Below are 21,501 nucleotides of genomic sequence, written 5' to 3' on the forward strand. Positions count from 1 at the left end.
CATTGATAGAAAAGATCCCAAATTTTATAAAATTGTTTATCCTCTTGTTCTCTAATTTCAAATGTCAATCTACTCATTTCAGCACATTCCAATATTTTCTTAATGATTTCCTCCTGTGATGGTATTTTCTCATTTTTCCAGTTTTTAGCAAATACAATCCTAGCCGCTGTTAATACATTTACAATCCAATATTTCAAGTCTTTACTATATATTTCAGGTAAAATTCCCAATAAAAATATCTCTGGTTTCAAGTCTATGTTTTTTTGTCATTTTTTCCAACCACATGTGGATTTTAGTCCAATATTTTTTAGCATCCGCACAAGTCCACCACAGATGGTAATATGAGCTGGGTGTCTGATGACATTTCCAACATTTTTCGGATTTATTCTTGAACATTCTTGCTATTCTTGTCGGGGGGAAATGCCACCTGTAAAACATCTTATACAAATTTTCTTTATATGCTGTTGACATTGTCATTTTATAATTTTGAGACCACAATTTTTGCCATTTCTCTAAATCAATCCCATATCCAAAATTCTTCCCTCAAGCAATCATAGTTTCTTTAACTTGTTCTTCTTCTAGTTTAATTTCTAATAGATATCCATACAATTTTTTAATCATCTTTTCATCAGTACCTGTCAAATCTTATCTAAGTCAGTCAGTTTATCATAGAAACCTTCTGTTTTAGAATCTTTATCATACCTTGAATGTATTTGCGCATATGAAAACCAATTCATCTTTATACCTTGTTCCTCTAGTTTTTGCATAGATTTAAGTTCACCCTTTTCATTCAGTATTTCACCATATCTAACTGTTTGTTCCTTTTTGTATATTATAGGATACGAGAATGCTTCAATAGTCGATAACCAGACTGGAATTTTCAAATAACATTGTCTTTTAATCTTCTCCCAGTTTAATCACAGAGACTCCCGTATATAATGTCTTCTAAAATACCCCTGTGTTTTAGTTCCTTTGTACCATAAAAAAGCATGCCACCCCAACAACAGATCATGTCCTTCTAATGTCAACAATCTAGCATTTCTTAGTTTTATCCATTCCTTAACCCACATCAGATTTGTAGCTTGGTAGTACAATTCCCAATTAGGCAAACCAAATCCTCCTCTAATTCTAGCATCTTGCAAAAGTTTTAACTTTATTCTGGCTTTCTTACCTTGCCATATATATTTCAACACAATTTTATTTAAATCTTCAAACTAGTCTTTTCCAAGCCTAATTGGAGTTGTTTGAAACAAATATAAAATTCTGGGTAATATATTCATCTTGATTGTTGAAATTCTCCCTATTAGTGACAGTTGTAAGTTTTCCCATTTCGCCAAATCTAGCGCTATCTGCTGTTTAAGTTTAATAGAATTATTTTCTTTTAATGTACTACATCTTGCTGTCAAATATATCCCCAAGTACTTGATCTTATTCGTGACTTGAATTTTCAATAGGTCTGCCAGTTTTTCCTTTTGTCTTAATAGCATATTCTTTGTCAAAATCTTTGTCTTATCTTTATTTATTTTCAAACCAGCCACCTTTCCGCATGTTTTTATCTTTTCTATCAATTTTGATGCTGTTTCTAAAGGGACTTCTAAAATGAAAACCAGATCATCCGCAAATGCTTGTAACTTAAATTCTTCCTTTTTGATTTTCATTCCTTTTATATTCTTTTCATCTCTAATATTTCTGTTTAACACTTCCAAAGTTAACACAAACAACAAAGGTGATAGTGGGCACCCTTGTCTTGTTCCTTTTCTTATATTGATAGAGTCTATCAGCTCTCCCTCTATCATTACCTTTGCCATTTGCTTATAGTATATAGCTTCTATTGCTTGGATAAATTTTCTAGCAAAACCCATCTGTTCCAACTGTAATAACATGAATCGCCAATTCACATTATCAAATGCCTTCTGTGTATCTAGAAATATCAGAGCCATCTGTTTTTCAGGATGTGCCTCGTAATATTCCAAGGTGTCCAAGATTACTCTCATATTGTCTTTGTCTCTTTGGCAGAAATCCATTTTGATCAGGATGGATAAAATTTAAAATATTTTTTAAGTCTTTCTGCCAATATTGAAGCAAAGATTTTGTAATCTGCATTTAGTAAAGAAATGGGTCTATAGTTCTTAATTTGTAATGGGTCGGCCTCCTCTTTAGGAATAAGTGTAATATAGACTTCTGACCATGATTTAGGTATCTTCTTCTTTAACCTAACTTCATTCATAACTTCTAGCAATGTAAGATTCAATGATTCTTGTAATGTTTTATAAAATTCTGCCAGAAGTCCACCTGGGCCTGGTGCCTTTCCATTATTTTGCTTCTTGAGTGCTTCAGTTAACTCCATCATCGTTATGTTGCTTTCTAACATTTTTTCAGTATCTTTAGGTATCTGAGGTAAATTAGCATTCTGTAAGGACTGCTTAACTCTCTCTTCACAACTATTCTCTTGCATATATAAATTCCCATAGAAGTCTTGAATGATTTCCTTCTTCTCTTTGCTACCATGGCAAACTGGGCCTTGGTCATCTATTAATTGCAATATTTTCCTTGATTCTTTCTCCTTTCTCAATTTGTATGCTAACCGTCTACCTGGTTTGTTTGCCTCTTCAAAGTAGTTGTTTAGCACCTCTAATTTTCTGTGCTAATTCTTCTTTTTCTATTTGACCCATTTTGTGTTTAATTATATCCATTTTTAGCTTGATGTCCTTTTTCTGTGGCATTTTCTGTAGCTCTTTTTCAAGTCTGTTATGCTTATCCTCTAGGGCCTTAGAGGCTACTCTTTTCATAGTATTCCTTTTCCTTTTATAGTCTATTACCAAGCCTCTAACATATGCCTTCATTGTATCCCATACATTCTGAATTGATGTATCTTCTTTTTTGTTTTCTCTAAAGAAAAAGGCCAATTCTTTCTCCATCCACTGTGTGAAGTCTTTTTCCTTTAAAATAGTATTATTTAACGTCCATCTAGATCTTCTTTTTTGTCCTTTCCATTTAATTGTCATTGGATTGTGATCTGCCCAAGTACTTGTTTCAATATTTATTTCTTGAATGTTAGGTATTAATTCTGTTGACATCCATATCATATCTATTCTGGACCATGATAAGTGTCTATTTGAATAGAAGCTATATTGTTTAGTTTTAGCATTTCTTTCTCTCCATGTATCTTTTAAGTTTATTTCATCTACCATTTTAAAAAAAGATTTAGGGAGAGTCTTTCTGTTTTGCTTTGTTGTTTTCTGTGCTGTATAGTCCAATTTGTTGTCTACAATTCCATTAAAATCTCCCATCATAACTATATTAGCATAGTCCAGTTCAATTATTTTCGTATGTAGTTTTTTGTAGAATTCTTCTTGTTTGTCATTCGGAGGCTATATTGCAATCAGGAGTGTTTTCATATTATTGTCCATTATTTCCAGCATTAGTATTCTTCCATCATCATCAGTATAGATCAATTTTGCTGGGGTGGTCTCTTTAATATATAAAACCACTCCTCTTTTCTTACATTGGGTCAAGAAAGTAAATATTTTCCCTAATTTTGGCTGTTCCAACAATTGTTCATATTGTTTTTTAATATGTACTTCTTGTATACAGATTATATCAATTTTAATTTCTCCAATTTATGAAAGGTTTTCCTTCTTTTAACGGCTGAGTTAAGTCCATTTATATTAATTGTAATCATTTTTTTCTCTTCCATGGTTATATTTTATAGTTAGGTTTAGCAGCTCTCGTAGATCTTAATTCACGTTGTTCTTTGGCTTCCACCTTTCCACCTACTGCGTCTTCTTCTTTTTCAGTCGCCATTTGGCAGTCCTCTTGGAATTCAATTAATGAGATCTCTTTTTCTGCCTCTTCCTCTTTCCTTCCAAAAAATTCTGTATAAAATAATACCGCTTTCTCAATTGAGTCAATCTGTGTCTCTGTTCTTGCCATGTGAACATTAAACCTTCTGGAATCAGCCATCTGTAATTCACCTCTTTTCTTAAGCAGCATTTTAGTCAGGAATCGGTATTCTCTTCTCATCTCTCTCACTCTTCTGGGTATTTGTTTCAAGACCACAATCTCCTTGTCTTTATATTTCAATGTTTTCTCTTTTGCCACTTGCAATATTTGCGTTTTAATGGCTTTCTTTGTAAATCTAATGTGAACTTCTCTTGGTAAGCTATTTCTCATTGCATATCTTGTGAAAACTCGATAAACCTCATCTATTCCATCCATCATCATCTCTTGAGTTATTTCCAAAGCTTCAGCTAGTATTTCTACCATCTCAGCTAGGTTTTGTCCTTTTCCTTCCTCTATGTTTTGGAATCTAAGATAGAATTCTAATCTATCCATCTCCCATCTCAACATACCACTTCTATCTTGTTCAACCACCATTAATTTATTATCTATATCTCCAATCTTCTTGTCTCTTTGTTTATCTTCTTCTTCAATTTTTTGGAATTTCTCATCATATTTCAACATCATTTGTTGGATGTTCTCCACTTTTTCATCTGTTTTCCCTATTCTTTGTTCAATGTTCTAAGTTCTTTGTTCAATGTTCTCTGTTTTTTGTTCGATGTTCTCTATTCTCTTTTCAATATTCTCTGATCTTGCTTGAATATTTTGAATTCCTTGCATAATAATCTGCAGAGTCACTTTTTCTTGTTCTTTTTCTTGCTTTAACATTGTCTGTATTGAACGTTGTCCTCCAGATGGTGGAGAGGAAGAAGTAGAAGTTGAAGAACCAGGAGCTGTAAATTTCCTACTCACTTTAAGCAATTCAAAATCTTCAGGTTCTTCTAAACCTTAATCCAATTGTGAAGTAACCAATTATAGTTCAAAATAAAAATAGTAAAAAAAAGAAGCCCAATAATAATAATAATAAAAGGAAAAAAAAGGGAAAAAAAGAGGACAAAATTTCTTCAGGTTCTTGTATACCTTAATCCAATCAATAGTAGGATAAAGAAAAAGAGCTTAAAAAGAAAAAGAAAAAAAAGAAAAGGGAAAAATTATTCAGGTTCTTCAACACCTTAATCCAACTGAAAGGTCTCAAACAGAAAAAAGTGCATAAGAATAAACCAAAAAGGTAGATGAAAAAACAAAAATACCAGGAAAGGAGAAAAAAAGGGTTTTAAGGCTTTCCCTTTAAAATAAAAAGCAAACGTAGAGGTTGGACTCCCCAAAAAAAAGAAAGAAAAACAAAGACAAGCTCCAACAAAGCCAAAAACCCAAATAGTTATTACAAAAAAAAGATTAAAAAAATACAATAAAGCTGGTGAGGAGGGATAGCACAACTTAGGAAAAGTAAAAGGGCACACTGCACTTTATTTAATTATCCAAGGCTCTTATTATAGCTCTCTTCTCCAAAAACTTATCACCTTTCCCCCCCACATTTCAACACCAGACTCCAGCTGTTGATAGAATCCCAGAAGAGCACCTGCAATAATACTCTCTCATGCTCTTCCCTCTATCTTATCAAATAGCAATGTCCTTGAAAAAGAATCTCAGTTCTTTCTTTCTCAGCTTTGTCTGGTCGCAGGGAAAAGAATATTTTCAAGCCTCTAGTTGGCAGTGTTACAAAGTTTCTTTGCTCTTAATTTCCCCCTCCTTTTCCGAGCAAGATATAATGAGAATTAATTAAAAAAATATATATTTTTTAAAAATGAATTAACTAAAGGGAGCCTCTAGCCTAAAATATTACAAAATCAAAAAGGAGAAGAAAAAAATAGATATAAACAAAAAAACCAGTCCAGTTTCAAAATACAAGATCGTATATAGAAAATCCAGCAATAAGAAAAAAAAACAAAAAAACCCATTACTTTGACATTCCTGTTTAAAATTGCCGCTTAATCACTTCTCTCAAAACTTTTACAGATTCTTTCTTTTCCTTAGGGTGTTCTTTCAGATCTTAGAATAAAAAAAAGTTCTCACCAAACCGGCACACTCTCTCTTTCTGCTCTCTTCTGTTTCGGAGCTGTCCCAACTTCAGCAGCTTTAATGGCTGCCTCTTTGCCGCTGGCAAGAAGAACTTCTCCTGGATCTTCCTGGGACTTTGCGGTATCCCTGGGATCAACAGGATGCGTTCTTCACTTTCACCGTCTCTTCGGGATGGTTTAGATCCGATAGGACCATCCAGGAGCAATGATATTGGCAGTGATCTCAGACCTCCAAGATCGCATGCCAGATCGTCACGATGCCAGCTCCGCCCTCTACACCCCTAAACTTTTTTTATGCCATGCCTGATTTCAAGAGATTCCACAAGGAGGAACCTCATGGAGACCGCAATCTGACATTTGCTAGAGATCCATGCCATTCATCCACTTCCACCATATCAGTAAGGGCAAGGGTTCTATTCCCTCCTCTTTGTGGTCCCAAAGAGTTCAAGGGGGGTGGAGGGCGATTCTTGACCTAAAGCGCCTGAACTGCTTTCTAATATACAGGAGATTTAAAATGAGTTCCCTGCAATCTATTCTTCTAAATCTTAGGCAAGGAGACGTCCTGACTTCAGTGGACCTGACCAAAGCATACCTGCACATCCTGATAAGATCTTCACTCAGAAGATTCCTGCAGTTTTGTTATGCCAACTGCCATTATAAGTACAGTGTCCTACCATTTGGCCCGGCTTCAGCTCCCCAGACCTTTACAAAGGTGCTGGTGGCCCTTATGGCACATCTCAGGAGCATACTGGTTCATCTACAATGTTATTTAGGCAACATTTTAATACAATCCCCGTCTCATCTGCAAGCAGAAATAGATCTATGAACCACGTTCCGGGTCATTTGGGACCATGGCTTTTCAGTCAACCTGAAAAAAGACATCTAAAGCCTATCACTTCACTTCTGCACCTGGGCGCCATAATTGACACAGTGACAAGTGAGGTTTTTCTCTCACAGGACCGTCAAACTGGTATCAGGGAATTGTCCGCATGCATTCAGACTCAAATGAGTACCTGCCTTTGGCCCAGTTACCTCAACTGCTTGGAAAGATGATTTCCTATATCACAATAGTCCCTTGGGCCTGACTCTATGTGAGGGCTTTAAAATGGTTTCTGCTTCTAGTCCCACTGAAGGTCCTTTCCCTCCAATGGTGGACCTCCAGAAAAATCATCAAGGGCTGTCTCTTCAGAGAGCCACACCGATTGACAATTACAACCGACGCCAGTCTCTACAGTTAGGGAGCTCATTGTCAGTCTCTAGTAGCACAGGGTCGTTGGGCTCCAACAGACATAAATTGCAGCATCAGTTGGCTGGAACTCAGGGCAGCCCACCTGGCCCTCCGCAAGTTCCAGCACAAGATTCAAGGACAGCCCGTCCTTCTCACAGACAATGTGGCCACCAAGTCCACATAAATTGGCAGGGGGGGGGCACACATTCAAAGTCTCTCATGAGAGAGGTGGAAAGGCTTTGCCATTGGGCAGAAAGACATCTCCAATCCATCAAGGTGGAGCATATCTCAGGACAGCACAACATCCAAACAGACTGATTGAACAGGGCCGCTGTCTACCATTCCGAGTTGCGCCTGCACCCAAGCCTCTTCTGAGAGATGGTGGATTGGTTCGGCCTTCCGGGCCTCTTTGCCTTGCCCCTCAATGCACAACTACCAAGGTTTTTCTGGAGGTTCCCAGCTCAGGGAGTGGAGGGAGTCAAAGCTCTCTGTTGTCCCTGGCCCCGGGGCCTCCTATACACATTCCGTCCCCTCCCCCTGATACCCATGGTCATTAGGAAACTATTAAAGGAGAGGGCAGAAATTCTTTTACTGGCACCTTGCTGGTCCAAACACCTGTGGTTCATGGACCTCATGGACCTCTTGATTGCTGATCCTTGAAGAATTCCTCTGGACAGGGTCTCCCCAGCCAGGGGCCCATTCAATATTCAGAACTACAATGGCTCCATCTGGCCACTGGCGCTTGAGCGAAGGCATCTGAAGGGTGAGAAGCTCTCCACCAAAGTCATTGAGATTATTCAGACTGCAAGATGACCATCCACGATCCGTATTTATAACACCACTTTGAAGATCTGTAGATGGTGTGACAAAAAGGCGATAGATCCCACCTCAGCATTGGTGGCAGATATACTGGACTTTCTACAGGAGGGCTTAGACAATGGCCTCTCCCCAAATACTCTGCATAGGCAGGTAGCAGCCCTAGCCTCAGTCCTCTCCTGCGGTGACTTAAAATCTCTCACTTATCATCTGAGAGTACATAGCTTCTTACAGGGGGGCCAAGACCCCACTTGGGATTTGAATAAGGTTCTTATAGCGCTCACCAAACCACCTTTTGAACCATTGAGAACTAACAGCCTTCACCTTCTAACATATAAAGTGGGTTTCCTGGTGGCTATAACTTCCTCCTGGAGAATATCTGAGCTAGCTGCTCTCTCGGGGAGAGAGGACCTTTGTGTTTTTCACTCAGATAGAGTGATTCTTCGCCTAGACCCGACTTTTATACCCAAAGTCAATATTTCTTTCCACCAAGCAGGAGTTGATTCTTCCCAACTTCTGCTCTAGACCAACTCATGCATTTGAGAGACAGTAGCATTCCCTAGATGTGCATAGGGGCCTCCACATTTATATCAATAGGACTGTTGCCCACAGAAAGACAGAGGCCCTCTTTGTCTCATTTCAACTCTCCACCCTAGGGAGAAAATTTACAGCTTCAACGGTGGGAAGATGGCTCAGAGCCACTATTGCAAAGACGTATGAACTCCAGACATTACCATTGCACAGAGGAATCACTGCACACTCCACCAGGAATGCAGCCACATCAGCGGCTTGGATGACACAAGCCTCTATCACTGAAATTTGTCAGGCAGCAACGTGGTTGTCACCATCACCCCTCATATGACATTACAAACTGGATGTTTTTGTATCAGTGGAAGCTGCCTTTGGCAGACGTGTCCTACAAAAGGTTCACACATTGAGGGAGATTCCAAACCAGACGGAGGCCCTCCCGTAAGGACATGCCAGCTTGGGTATGTCCCTGACCTGGATGTTCGGAACAGCTCACTGGAGAAAGAGCATTGGTTCTTACCTGATAGGCCAATTCTCTGGGAGCTGTGATGAGCATCCAGCCCCACCCAGATGACTGTCTGGGTCTGGGTCTGGGTCTGGTCCTGGTCAAGCATGATGAGCAACGTGAAGAGTACAGCGGAGTAATCTACAACTTTGCCTTCACTAAACTGGGGACAAGCAGCAAGTGCGAGTGTCCTCAACTTTCCTCAGCCTATTGAAATACTACCCTGACCAGCTCCCAGAGAATGGGCATATCAGGTAAGAACCAATGCCCTATCCCTCATCTTGTGTCACTGCCACATCACCAGCCATCCCATTAAAGTGAATGGGACTGTTGGTGAATCAACAGCGGGTCAGAGGAGGAGCCGCTGTTGGGCAGAGATGACACTTGCTCTTTAAAAATTATGATTTGAATCAAGTTGATTTAAATCAAGACTTTTTAAATCACAACTTGGTTTAAATCAAATCCACCCTGCAATAAACTAGTGCCTGGTAGTTATCAGGAATTGGATTGGAACAAACAAGTCAATTTAAACCAAAGCAAGATGAATCTGCTGTTTGTTTGGTTCTTTTTAATAAAAATTTTATTCAGCTTTCCACATATTAAAAATATCCTTTTTCAAGTGAGCAGCATGATTCCAGGTTAACACATTTTCGTCCAAACATGGCTTTAATTTCATATTCATCTTTCACATTTAATTTCATATCTTACCATTACTTTTCATATTTTCTATCATTTTTATCATATACTTTCCTCCAGCTTTATATATTTTTTCAACTCATTACTTAATCTATTTCCTTAAACTTTAAATGACTCATATCTTCATATTCATTATACTTTATGGTTTTCTCTGTCAGGTTTGCAATTTCATCGCGTATACTTAATTCATCATTCCAAAAGTTCAATCTCAATTCAAACATTTCAAAAAGAAAATTTCCCCTACTTTTGCCAATTTGAATGTGCCACCCCTATAGCTTACATATCATGTAATTAATCCCCCCTTAAATCCTATTAATTATTTAACTTTTAATTATCACCTAAAAATTAATAACAGTAAACTTCCAACATTGCATATATACCTTTCAAGTCAGGGCCTGCAATTTTCCCCTTTAATTATATAAAAATATTTATTTTAAATAGAAAAAATAATCTATTCAATTCATCATAACAACTGATATTATTCTCTCAATCACAATCCTCATATTTCATTTCAGCTGTGATTTATAAATTCATTAAACATAGTTAATAAACTCATCATAATTTCCCCTTTTTCCACAGTTATTCCATTTAACTCTGTATATAATTCCATAAAAAAGAAAAACAAACATTGAAATAACAAAACAATATCTGTTCCAATCTCTCATTTTAATGATCTGTATATTACTATTTTCTAATTGATTTATTACTTCAAATTCATTTATACTGCACCTCATCAACTTGGAGAGTCTCCTTTCTGAATTCTTAACCATTATCTCTATGTCTTTTAAACAATTTCTTTTCATTTTTTATTTGATTTCCATATTTCTTTGTTTCCTAGTCCTGTCTCTTATTGTCTCTTTTTCCCTTCATTCTTCCCATCTTTTTTTTACTCCAATTTTTGTCCCCCTCCCTTCTGAAATTCCCTTTTCTGCTGTTTCCTTTTACTTTGTTTGGTTTTTTAAAATAAACCACTTTTTAATTACCATTTCAAACCTATTTTTAATTCCCCTTCTTTTCCCCCTTCTCTTTAACTTTTGTTGTTTCAAATGTTCATTAAAGATGGCCTCTTCTTTAGTCAGCTCCTCTTCTGGCATTCCTCGTTCTTCATGCTCTAAGATCACCATTTCTAAAAATTGTAAGGCAGGGCAAAGCGATTTGTCTTCTTGTAACATTCCTTTCATGTTTCTAAGTTCCAGTTTTAATTCCAAGAACAATTCTGCCATTTTTCCACTTCTGTGCAATAACTTGATTCAACCAATGTCTATAAAATTAGTTCCAATGATCAGCTTTTATTAATTCCTCTTTTAGGTTTTCCAGATTCATCTCATAGTTCAATGTCCATAAATTAAAGTTTATACCAAGATTATCAAACAGTCCAAAAATAGCTTTTTCCTCCTTTTTTCGTTTTAGTGTTCAATATTCCACTTTCATTTTCCAGGGTCTCTATTTTATTGTATCATAATTTCAGTTACTTTGTATCAAGTGAGCCCTTAAAAGAATCAGGCTTTTTTTTAAAAAAAGAGAAACAAGAAATTCCTTTTTCCTTTTGCCCTAGATGGCACTCTCCATTATGTCCAAAATCAACTCTTTTTTTCTCTCCCACTTTTTCTCTGTAGTTTGGGCTTTTAAAGTTCCAGTAAGTCCAAATATCAATTACTCTTTCTTATTTTTTCCCCCTTGACAAGTACAGCTTTAATTATGCCTGTTTAGTGTCAGAGTTTATCCAGTTTAAACAAGAATCTTCTTGCGGCTTCCTTTTAGGATTCAAGGCTATTTTAAGCTGTCAACAATTTCTTTTTTCACTTCTTTATTTGCCACTTCAATTAACTCTCTTAAAAAAAATTGTGATTTAATTCTGGGGTACCTTGTATTTGAAAGTTGCGCCCAATTCTCCTGGTTTTTGTGCCATCCTCTTTTTCACCACTCCTGCACAATCTTATCCCGGACAACTCACCTCTTCAGGGTGGCCCTATTGGCCACCACTACTGCCGTCTTCAGAGTATTTGCCAAGCCAAGGAAGGGAGATGCGGCTCCCCTCAACCCAGCTAGCGGTCTCCCCCTTCACCATCCTCCAGGGTGGCTCCAGTCCCAAATCAGGATGATCGGGACCCTCTGATGGAAAAGCATGAACCTAAGCTGTGGACAATCGTGGACTTCGGTTAGTCAGCGAGGGAGTCCAACCGGAAGATTGAATCTGCTGTTTGTTGATAAACATTTTGTTTCATTGAAACATCTAATTAAGTTTTGGCTCTGGACAGTATTGTGGAGAGGCTATGAAATTTGGTGATCCTCTTGGACTCACATCTGAAATAACAAGTAAAAACTGACAAGATGGCCAGGTTATGTCCCTGCATGGATGGAGTCATTGGCAACAATTATGCTGTTATCAACATGTAATTGGACTACATAACCCCTATAATGTTTGTCTGGCTACTGTTGAAGATGACTTTGAATGGAGGTGTCAAACTTGTGCTGTCACGTTCCTATCACGTGATGTATCATGACATTTTTTCCCTTCATGGAGCTGGGGTGGGCATGGCCTCTGTGTGATGCATCCGGCCCATGGGCCATCAGTTCTCTCCTGGCTTCTGCGAAACTTCTGAAAACCTTTCTTTTTAAACAGCTCTTGATGTTATGGAGGCCTAGTAGTTTGGATTTTTTTTTATCATACATTGCTTATATTTTATATTGTTAAATCCAATAAAAATAATTATCCAGATCAATGTTTGCCAACCGGTGGGCTGTGACCCACTGGTGTCCATGAGAAAATTTTGGTGGTCCTCAGAGAAATGTCACCCCCAGAGCGCATCCCCCAAAGCAATTAATCCAGGCTGTGCAGGAACACAAGGCTGCGCCGCCCACATGGCCCGTGGGAACCCTCCCTAGCCTACTCACTCCTTACCTGGCAAACTTGTCTGCTAAGTTGCTATTTTTCCTTTTTTTTCTTCCCGACCATCAGCTGTTCTGCTGTACCGGGAGATTTAAATTAGCTAGAAAGCAGGAAATCGTTGGATTTCTTGCTTTCTAACTAATCTTTAAATCTTTGCCTCTAAGCAGAGCCGAACCTTCCTTAGGACTGAAGCTTCTAATATTCAGTGCAGGTAGCCAATGGCAGAATCATAGATCTCTAAGTCAATCTGTGATTCTGTGAGCAATTCAATCTGCCTGCCTGCTTTGTCTGATTTTGGGTAAAAGTTGTTCTTTTTTAATACAAAATGCAATATTTACATACATGGTGTGTTGTGAGTTAATTTTGTGGGTTTGCTTACTAGCAAACATGAGTTTGCTTGAAAGCAAATTTTATGTGATAGACAAAGGTAGCCAATGGCAGAAAGATAGATCTCTGAATCTGTGATTCTGTGAGCAACTCAATCTGCCTGCCTGCTTTGCCTGATTTTGGGTAAAAGTTGCTCTTTTTTATATAAAAAATTCAATATTTACATAAATATTTATAATATTTACATACAAGCCATGCCTCAATTCTTGACCATTTCTCCTTTTAGATAAGGATTAAGTTCAGGATTCCAAACCCTTTTATTTTTTGTCCATCTTTAAATAAATGAAGTCAAATGAAGAGAAGATGAGAATTAGTCTGACTGCTGGGTCTTGGCAGAATTAGTTTTTCACTTGATGTGAAAATTTTATCGTCAATGAGCTATCAGTCTATGTATACTAAGATTTGGGGTATGGAATGCTTTCTGGACACTTGCAGTGTATCATATATCTGATGACATACATTTAAAATAATTTCTTAGTAAAATTTCTTGTTCATAGTATCTGTTTTAAGCTATCATAGTAATATATTGTCAATATATTTGCAGAGATTTCCTGCCCCGTGGATCTGGAATTGTTACCCGAAGACCTCTCATTCTTCAGCTTATCTTTTCTAAAACAGGTATGTGGTCCTTTCATTTATGCTTAAAAAATAATCCAAATTCTTTTGTGAATGTTATATTCATGTATAGTTTCTTCTTGGATTTAGAGTATTTTACATGTTCAATCATGCCTTAAAAATTAGTAAACACGATGAAGTATTTGGTATGGTTAAATTGTGATAATAGATAATAATTCTAATGTGAGCTCTCAACAAATTCTCTTAGATTTGTATTTGAGCTTCACATGAGATATTTCTTTTCATTTAGAATATGCAGAATTTTTGCACTGCAAATCTAAGAAATTTACAGATTTTGATGAAGTCCGACAGGAGATTGAAGCAGAGACTGACAGGGTGACAGGAACAAACAAAGGCATTTCTCCTATTCCTATTAACCTGAGGGTATATTCACCACATGGTAAGTGTTGTGAGTTTTTGTAAAAGTTGAACATTGTATTTTCTTAATATCTAGGAAAAAAGATGGAGATTTGGAAAATATTATTCAGAAAATGTATGCATTCTTAGCCTTTCTGGAAAATAGATACAAGTACTCCTAGATTTACAACCACAGTTGAGCCTGGAGTTTTGGTTCTAAGTTGTTGCAATCATAAGTCAGGTCTCCACATGACCGAACTCTATGACCATTTTTATGACAATTGTCACGAAAATAATTGTGGTTGTTAAGCAAATCATATAGTCATTAAGTGAATCATATCATAAGTTAAACTCAGCTTATCCATTGGATATTTTCTGCCTTTTTTTAAAAGGCAAAAAATGTTGCAAAATGCGATCACGTGACTGTAGAATGCTGCAACCAGTTGTAAATGTAAGTCAGTTGCCAAGTGCCTGAAATGTGATCACATGACCACAGAAGCTGGTGCAACAGTCATAATTTCAAGGAGAGGTCTTAAATAACATACCTTCGAACAATCATTAAGCAACTGTTTGTAAGTTGAGGACAGTAGTAACAATTATCCTATTTATTGAAGAGATGATATTGAAAGAATGAAGAAAGTTCCACTAGAACAAAGTCAGGAGATAAATCAGACCCCAAACATTGAAAATAACTTTCAATCTCATTATCTTTGTAAGGAAAAGAGGATTTTGAGAATCTCATCTTTGATCTAATTAGCTGTCTGATATTTATCATAGTGTGACCGGAACAATCTGGAACTGAACAAACTCAAAACCGTAGAAATGGTGGTAGACTTTAGGAGAAACCCTCCCATATTACCATCTCTTACAGTACTAGACAACACAGTATCAATAGTAGAGACCTTCAAATTTCTAGGTTCTATCATATCACAAGACCTAAAATGGACACCTAACATCAAAAACATCAAAAAAGCACAACAAAGAATGTTCTTTCTATACCAACTCAGAAAGCTCAAACTGCCCAAGGAGCTTCTATTCTATTTATCTATATGTATGCTCTCTCACACACACACACTACTTGAGGGTAGGGATGTACAAGATATTTCAATTTGAAATATTTGGGGCATTGGATTTCACAAAATGCTTCATTTTTAAAAGTATAGTTGGCCACCTCAAGCATTTTGAAAGTGTGAATGGGGATTTTTGGATGTGCTAATTAAAATAATTGAATAAGGAGAATTATATAATTTTAATGAGGAAGGAGAGAAAATGAGTTTGTAACTGCAGTGAGGAAAAATGGAAGTGCTTTTTTTAACAATGTTGCTAGCAGCAAAAGTCTACCTTCCGGAAAAACTGAAAAGAATGATATATACCCTCTCAAGATGGAATTCTTTTGTATTCTTTGGAAATAATGTTACAACCTATTATAATAATTAAAAGCTGAGTCAGACAGTTATAAAGATGACTTTAATTTATTTTTATTTTTTAATTTCCATTTCTTTCATTTAAATGAGCTTGCTCTTGGCATTAATGGACACCCCCCCCCTATGGTCCAAAGTTGACTTTAAGATAAAACAGCATATTTCAGGTGAGATTCTTAGTCTTTGCTGATTTCCTTTTCAGTGCTGAATCTGACTCTGATTGATCTTCCGGGTATCACTAAAGTGCCAGTGGGTGACCAACCCCAGGATATAGAATACCAGATCAAAGATATGATTTTGCAGTTCATTAGCAGAGAGAGCAGCTTGATTCTTGCTGTGACTCCAGCCAATATGGATTTGGCCAACTCGGATGCGCTCAAACTGGCTAAAGAAGTTGACCCACAAGGTTAGGATTATGTTTTTATATTTACTTGGATGTAGTGGATATATACATCACAGACTAGTATGAAATTCCAATATAGCAAATTATGATGATTTTTCCAGGTAGAATGCGTCAAAATACAGTAGCTGTTCTGTAATTGCAATAGTTTATTGATAAGATCTCAGTATCTTAAAAGAAATCTTCTGGTATTGTTATTTATTTAAATTAATTGGCTGGCCAACTCCAGGGGACTCTTGGCAGCAAACAAAACTAGAGAAAATATAAAAAGAGGTACAAATATTAAATCAAACAGAGTTCAACAAAATCAACAAAATAGGAGCCACTGAACAAATAGTAAGCATTAATCCGAAACTTGGGCCAAAGCCAGGTTTTTAAACTTTAGGAGAGGGAATGCCATCTGTGTGGGAGATGCCGTTCCAGAGGGTGAGGGTCACAACATAGAATGCACACTTCCTAGGTTCCACAATATGGCAATATTTAATTCAGGGAAACTGGAACATGCAGACGGGCAGAAACAGTTGGAGACACTCTCAGATGTTATGTCTCACCTGTATCCACAGGTGAGCATACAAAGTTCCAGAGTTCAAAATATTCAAACAAGAACAAAACCAGACTTTAAAGAGTTAACAGTACTGTTTTCCAGTCCTTGGCAGTCTTCCCAGAATCTGTCTGGCAACTCAGAATTGTTCATAAATCACAACGGCTGCTTCAAAGGTATCCTCACTTTTCACTTTGCTCCAAGCAAAGATTGAGAGTCAGCACGCCTCCTTAAATCTCCCGTATGGGCGTGTCAGTCTCTCTAATCAATGTCTGGCCTGACGCCTCCCTTCAGATTGTGATTGACGTTTCAATCTTCTCCTAGTTCTAGCATCAAGCCAACATCTGTCAGTTTCCTCCTCACTAGAAGCCTCTGGCTCATTTTGTGGATCAGCTGCTGTCATGTACGAAGTCGAAGGTTCTAGAGTGGATTGTTTCTCCGACAATCTCTCATTCTCCTGGCTCACATCTGTGTCCTCTGATAATTCAGACTCCACATTCACAGCAGGCTCAAACCTTCCATCTTCAGAGGCATCAGAGTCAAAACTCCCAGCAGGGTCAATCCTTCCAGTCACAACACTCCGATATATAGGCCTTATGCCATACAGGGCTTTATAGATAATAACCAACATCTTGAAGCTAATTGGCAGCTAATGCAGCTCACCTAGGATTGGTGATACAGGAGTATGCCAAGAGGTGCCCTTTACTGATAGGAAGGGGAGCAGAGAAGAAGTGGAAGAAATAATAAAAATTAAAGCATCCTTTACTTCAAAATGCAAATAAGAACAAAATTTAGTAGTAGTTGCTGTGTTTCTCTGAAAATAAGACCCACCCTGAAAACAAGCCCTAGCCTGATTTTTGGGGGTGGGCCTAATATAAGCCATTTGCTTCATTCCCAAGCACCTGATAGGCGACCAAACACTTTTCACCCAGACGTAGAAATGACGGAGATTCAAAGCTTTGGTGCTTGCAAAGGGGATGGTTTGAAATGGAGCAATTAAGGCCTTTGCAAGCACATGAAGCTTTGTCGCCCTATGGGCGAAAAGTGTACAGCAGAACCAGGCAGAGGCAGAGCAATTCCGATGTTCCTCCCACTCCATCCCATTATCTCTTGCCTTGTTTGTGGCTGTGCCAAACACACACATGCACAGGGCATCAGGATCACCTGCCTCCCCCATCCCTCTGCCTTCACCTGCTGCTGGTGCTGCCACGCAAGCCTCCCATGAGTCAGGCAGCCGCCCAGCACGTCTGGATTGCCTATCTTCTCCCCCCTGCTTCTGCCTCCATGTTCGGAATTAACAGTATTTGCGCTGCGCCAAGGAGGAAGAGGCATGCCGAGAGCTTGGCCTGTTGCAGCCACAAGCAAGCAGTGGGATGGAGAGGGTTGGGCCAGTGGTAGCTTTGCTCCTATTCCTGTCTGCTCTTGCTCGCAGCCTCCTGCATTTTATAAAAAGAAAGACCTCCCTGAAAATAAGCCCAAGTGCTTATTTTCAAGCCAAAAGAAAAGTAAGACCGGGTCTTGTTCTTGGAGAAACGTGGTATTGTTTAGAGTAGTAACTTTTTAAATTCTATGCTGCCTACCAAGCTAGTAAAAGATTCCAGAAGTTCTATAAAATTAATGGGACATGAGGCAGAAATGCAAAACCTAAACAGACCAATTGAATTATCGCAGGATGTAAGCTATTCTGAGTAAAGCTGCCTTTTGCAACTGACTGATGATAATATATAAAGATTATAAGAGCGGTGGTGGTACAGTGGTTAGAATACAGTATCGCAGGCTGACTCTGCTTACTGCCAAGACTTTGATTCTGACTGGCTCAAGGTTGACTCAGTCTTCCCTCCTTCCGAGGTGGATAAAATGAGGACCCAGATTGTTGGGGGAAAATATGCTGACTCTGTTAACCACTTAGGGCTGTAAAACATTATGAAGTGGTATATAAGTCTAAGTGCTATTATTATTATTTTGCAAAGAAAAATTATACTGAGGAAAAAAAATAAGAACTTGCTAAAATGGATCTTAATTTGATTACAATTCTTTTTTCTTTCTCAGGCCTAAGAACAATTGGAGTAATAACTAAGCTAGACCTGATGGATGAAGGCACTGATGCCAGAGATATCTTGGAGAATAAATTGTTGCCTCTGCGGAGAGGTAGAAAAACATTCTGAATTAATTGATGGATATTTCTTTCAGTGAATCCTGTTTTGGGTTTTGGGTTAAATTCATAAGCAAAACAAGGAAGGAATACCCTGGGCTAATTATTGGCTGTGGAAGATATGGCAGAAGGTAGGGAATGGGCTGTACTCTGGGAACACTCAGTGACCTTAAACTGGTTCTGCATTCCAGCCAATGGTCTCTTACCCAATGCCAAGTCATCAGAACTTGAAGGCCTGACTTTCAGCTGCTGCTAAATGCATCTATAGGGAAGGTTGAGAAGATGATTGTTGAATGAAGTGGAATAGTGGGACTACTTTCAGTTGGTTTCCAGGCCTGAATTATGGGATTGAAACAGTACTGATTGCATTTGTCGCTGAGCTCAGGTGGGAGTGGGGTGGGGATGGTGCATTCATCCATGCTCTCCTTGATCTCTTGGCATCTTTCAATATTGTTGATCAAGACAACAATATTCTGGACTGGGGAATAGGAATGGGAGGCATAGTTCTGCATTGATTCTCTTCCTCTAGGACCAGTTCCAGTCAGTGTTGATTGTGGATGGGGAGAACCTTCCTCATGATCCCTTCTTGGTTGAGTTTCTCAGGGATTTTTATTTCTAATTGCCCCCCCCCACAAAAAAACCCCCAATTTGAATTAAGCCTATGCTTGATTAAATACATTTTACTAATTCTGAGATAAATGCTATCCACCATGTTAAATAGTTTAGCGCTGATTTTGGACCAGTCATTCCCTCTCTCAGTCCAGCCTACCTCACAGGACTGTGGTGGGGAAAATAGGAGGAGGAGGGATATTTGGAATTTTGTGTCATGCTCGGCTTGAGCCACGTACGACATCGCTGTGATCTTCCATCCACGGACTCACCGGACTGTGTGTGCCGATGGCGGCAGGCGTGGCTGAGTGATGTCAGCAGGGAGTGGCTGAGTGACGTCAGCAACTAATTAACTACGATGCAATGCCCAGCTGACTGCAGAGGTACCGTGGCTCTGGGCAATGGAACAAAGATCGTGAACGCCTGGAGGTCACTGTGGCAGATAGCAGCAACACTGGTGGAAGGTATCTGAGGTTTATTAAGGTGTTTGAGGTGATTGAGTAGTGATGGGCATGCATTAGAGACATGTGGGGCAAACGGGATGCTGGCTTCTGGGGTTGGGCTGGATATTGGAAGCGGGGCACTTACAGATTTTGATAAATGAGGCTCTGGGTCGGCAGATGCTTAGAGCTGACTTTAATCGGATATTCTTGTTACTTCTTGCTGTTGTTACACTGCGAAGGAATAAAACTCTTGCCAGCTTCTTTGGACTTGCTTGTTGTTTATTGCCTTGTCAGAAGTGCTGACCACAGAGTGGCTGAGAGTTTGCTGCTTTGAATTACTTATAAGAATAACGATGGACCATGGGGACTGCCTGGGAGGTAGCTGGGCAAGAAGTGAAGGAAGACTCACCAGGCAGAGATCAGCTGGGCCATGTGGTCGAGGCAAGCGAGGGAACTGGAGAGGAGCAGCAGCTGTGCCTCTGGCATGACTCTAGGCACCAGCCAAGGCAGGCGAGGCGAGATAAGGAATGACTAGGGCAGGCAGGGTGAGTGGAGCCAGCCAGTGGTGTGATTAGCCGGTTCTTTGAACTGTGCAAAATCTTATCTGGTTCGTTTGAACTGGTCTGAACCGGCTAAATCCCACCTCTGAACCAGTCTTCATGCATTTGGTTAATATACATATGCTTCAGTTCATAATAATAGTGAGTCACTAACTAACTCCAAGACTACATTGGATGAAAATAGGTTAGAAAATATAACAGAAAAATTATAGTTGACATATAAAAGAAATACGTAGGTCAGATTAGTTTCAGCAAAAATTGCTAAATAGGTTTGAATATCATGGTTATGATTTCAAACTATTCCTTTGGATAGCCATTTAATTTATCTGGTAGTAGATAATTAGTAGAGGACTAGGTGATGACTCATTTCACAAACTAAGTTTATGATTATCCATTTAATCCAACTGAGAATTCTCAATTCTCAATTCTGCATCTAGAATAAAATGCAAAATAAGCACATTCTTGTGATCTTATATTCAGATTCTGCATTCTAGTTTTCTACATAATTCTGGATTCCCTTTTCCTATATTAAAGATAATCATTTGAGATCAGTGGTATGATGACATGATTGATGAGCAGATCGTTCAGGGTGAGATCCTATCCCGGATCCAGAGTGTTTCATGCAAAGAAAAAATAACAGTATATTCACAGTTTTTAAAATTGATATCTGGACTTCAGTGATAGAAGTATATTCCCTTTGTTAGCATTATACTCTTATGTTTACCTGACTTTATGTAAAGTTGCTGCACTGCCTCATTTTGCCCTTCTCAACATTTCTTCTTGGGCCTGCACAATTTAAGACAGAACTTAACATATGGAGCTGTCCCTTGTAGGCTATACTGGAGTTGTGAACCGGAGCCAGAAGGATATTGATGGTAAAAAGGATATCAGAGCAGCATTGGCAGCTGAGCGCAAGTTCTTCCTTTCCCATCCTGCTTATAGACACATGGCTGATCGCATGGGAACTCCCCATTTGCAGAAGGTCCTGAACCAGGTAAGCTGTTCCTAAAGCAGTCTATTCATTTTTCTTGGCTCATTCTTAATGTTTACCATCAGCTGAACATCACTGAGAGTTTCTTTTACACTGTCTAATGGTGTATATTATTGGAGAAGGTGTCTCTTATTTTAAACGCACATGTGAGTATTTCTCTCTGTCTTAATATCCATAAATCAATTAGCTATGCTTCAGTTTAGAGCTAATTTACCTATTGCAAACAAACAAGGATATCTTGGTTTATACTGTAATTTGTTTAGGTCTCTATATCAAGCATAAACAATCCTGCAGGTCCTGCAGGTATATTAATACTGGATAAATATGAATGCTTTTCTACTGAATGTGAGCAAACTTTGTTGAAGCCATAGTTGTTCTGTAGGTGACATTACATAAGACAAAAGTATTCTGTTCTTTCTTAATTTACAATAATAACAAAGTAGA

General features: G+C 38.4%; 1 protein-coding gene across 14 annotated transcripts in view; it reads left to right on the forward strand.

Moving 5' to 3' along the window:
* The window catches only part of DNM2 (dynamin 2), a 166,714-nt gene that overhangs the window by 12,254 nt on the left and 132,959 nt on the right, over window positions 1-21,501 (forward strand). For all 14 annotated transcript variants that reach the window (XM_087926047.1, XM_087926050.1, XM_087926051.1 and 11 more), the window contains exons 2-6: window positions 13,513-13,586; window positions 13,834-13,983; window positions 15,564-15,767; window positions 18,352-18,450; window positions 20,900-21,060. In XM_087926047.1, the coding sequence (XP_087782173.1) occupies window positions 13,513-13,586; window positions 13,834-13,983; window positions 15,564-15,767; window positions 18,352-18,450; window positions 20,900-21,060 (688 nt within the window). The remainder of the gene's footprint in view (window positions 1-13,512; window positions 13,587-13,833; window positions 13,984-15,563; window positions 15,768-18,351; window positions 18,451-20,899; window positions 21,061-21,501) is intronic.

The sequence above is a fragment of the Pseudonaja textilis genome, chromosome 2 (genome assembly GCF_049901715.1).
Source record: "Pseudonaja textilis isolate UNSWEBS1 chromosome 2, rPseTex1.2, whole genome shotgun sequence".
In the NCBI taxonomy this organism is placed as follows: domain Eukaryota; kingdom Metazoa; phylum Chordata; class Lepidosauria; order Squamata; family Elapidae; genus Pseudonaja; species Pseudonaja textilis.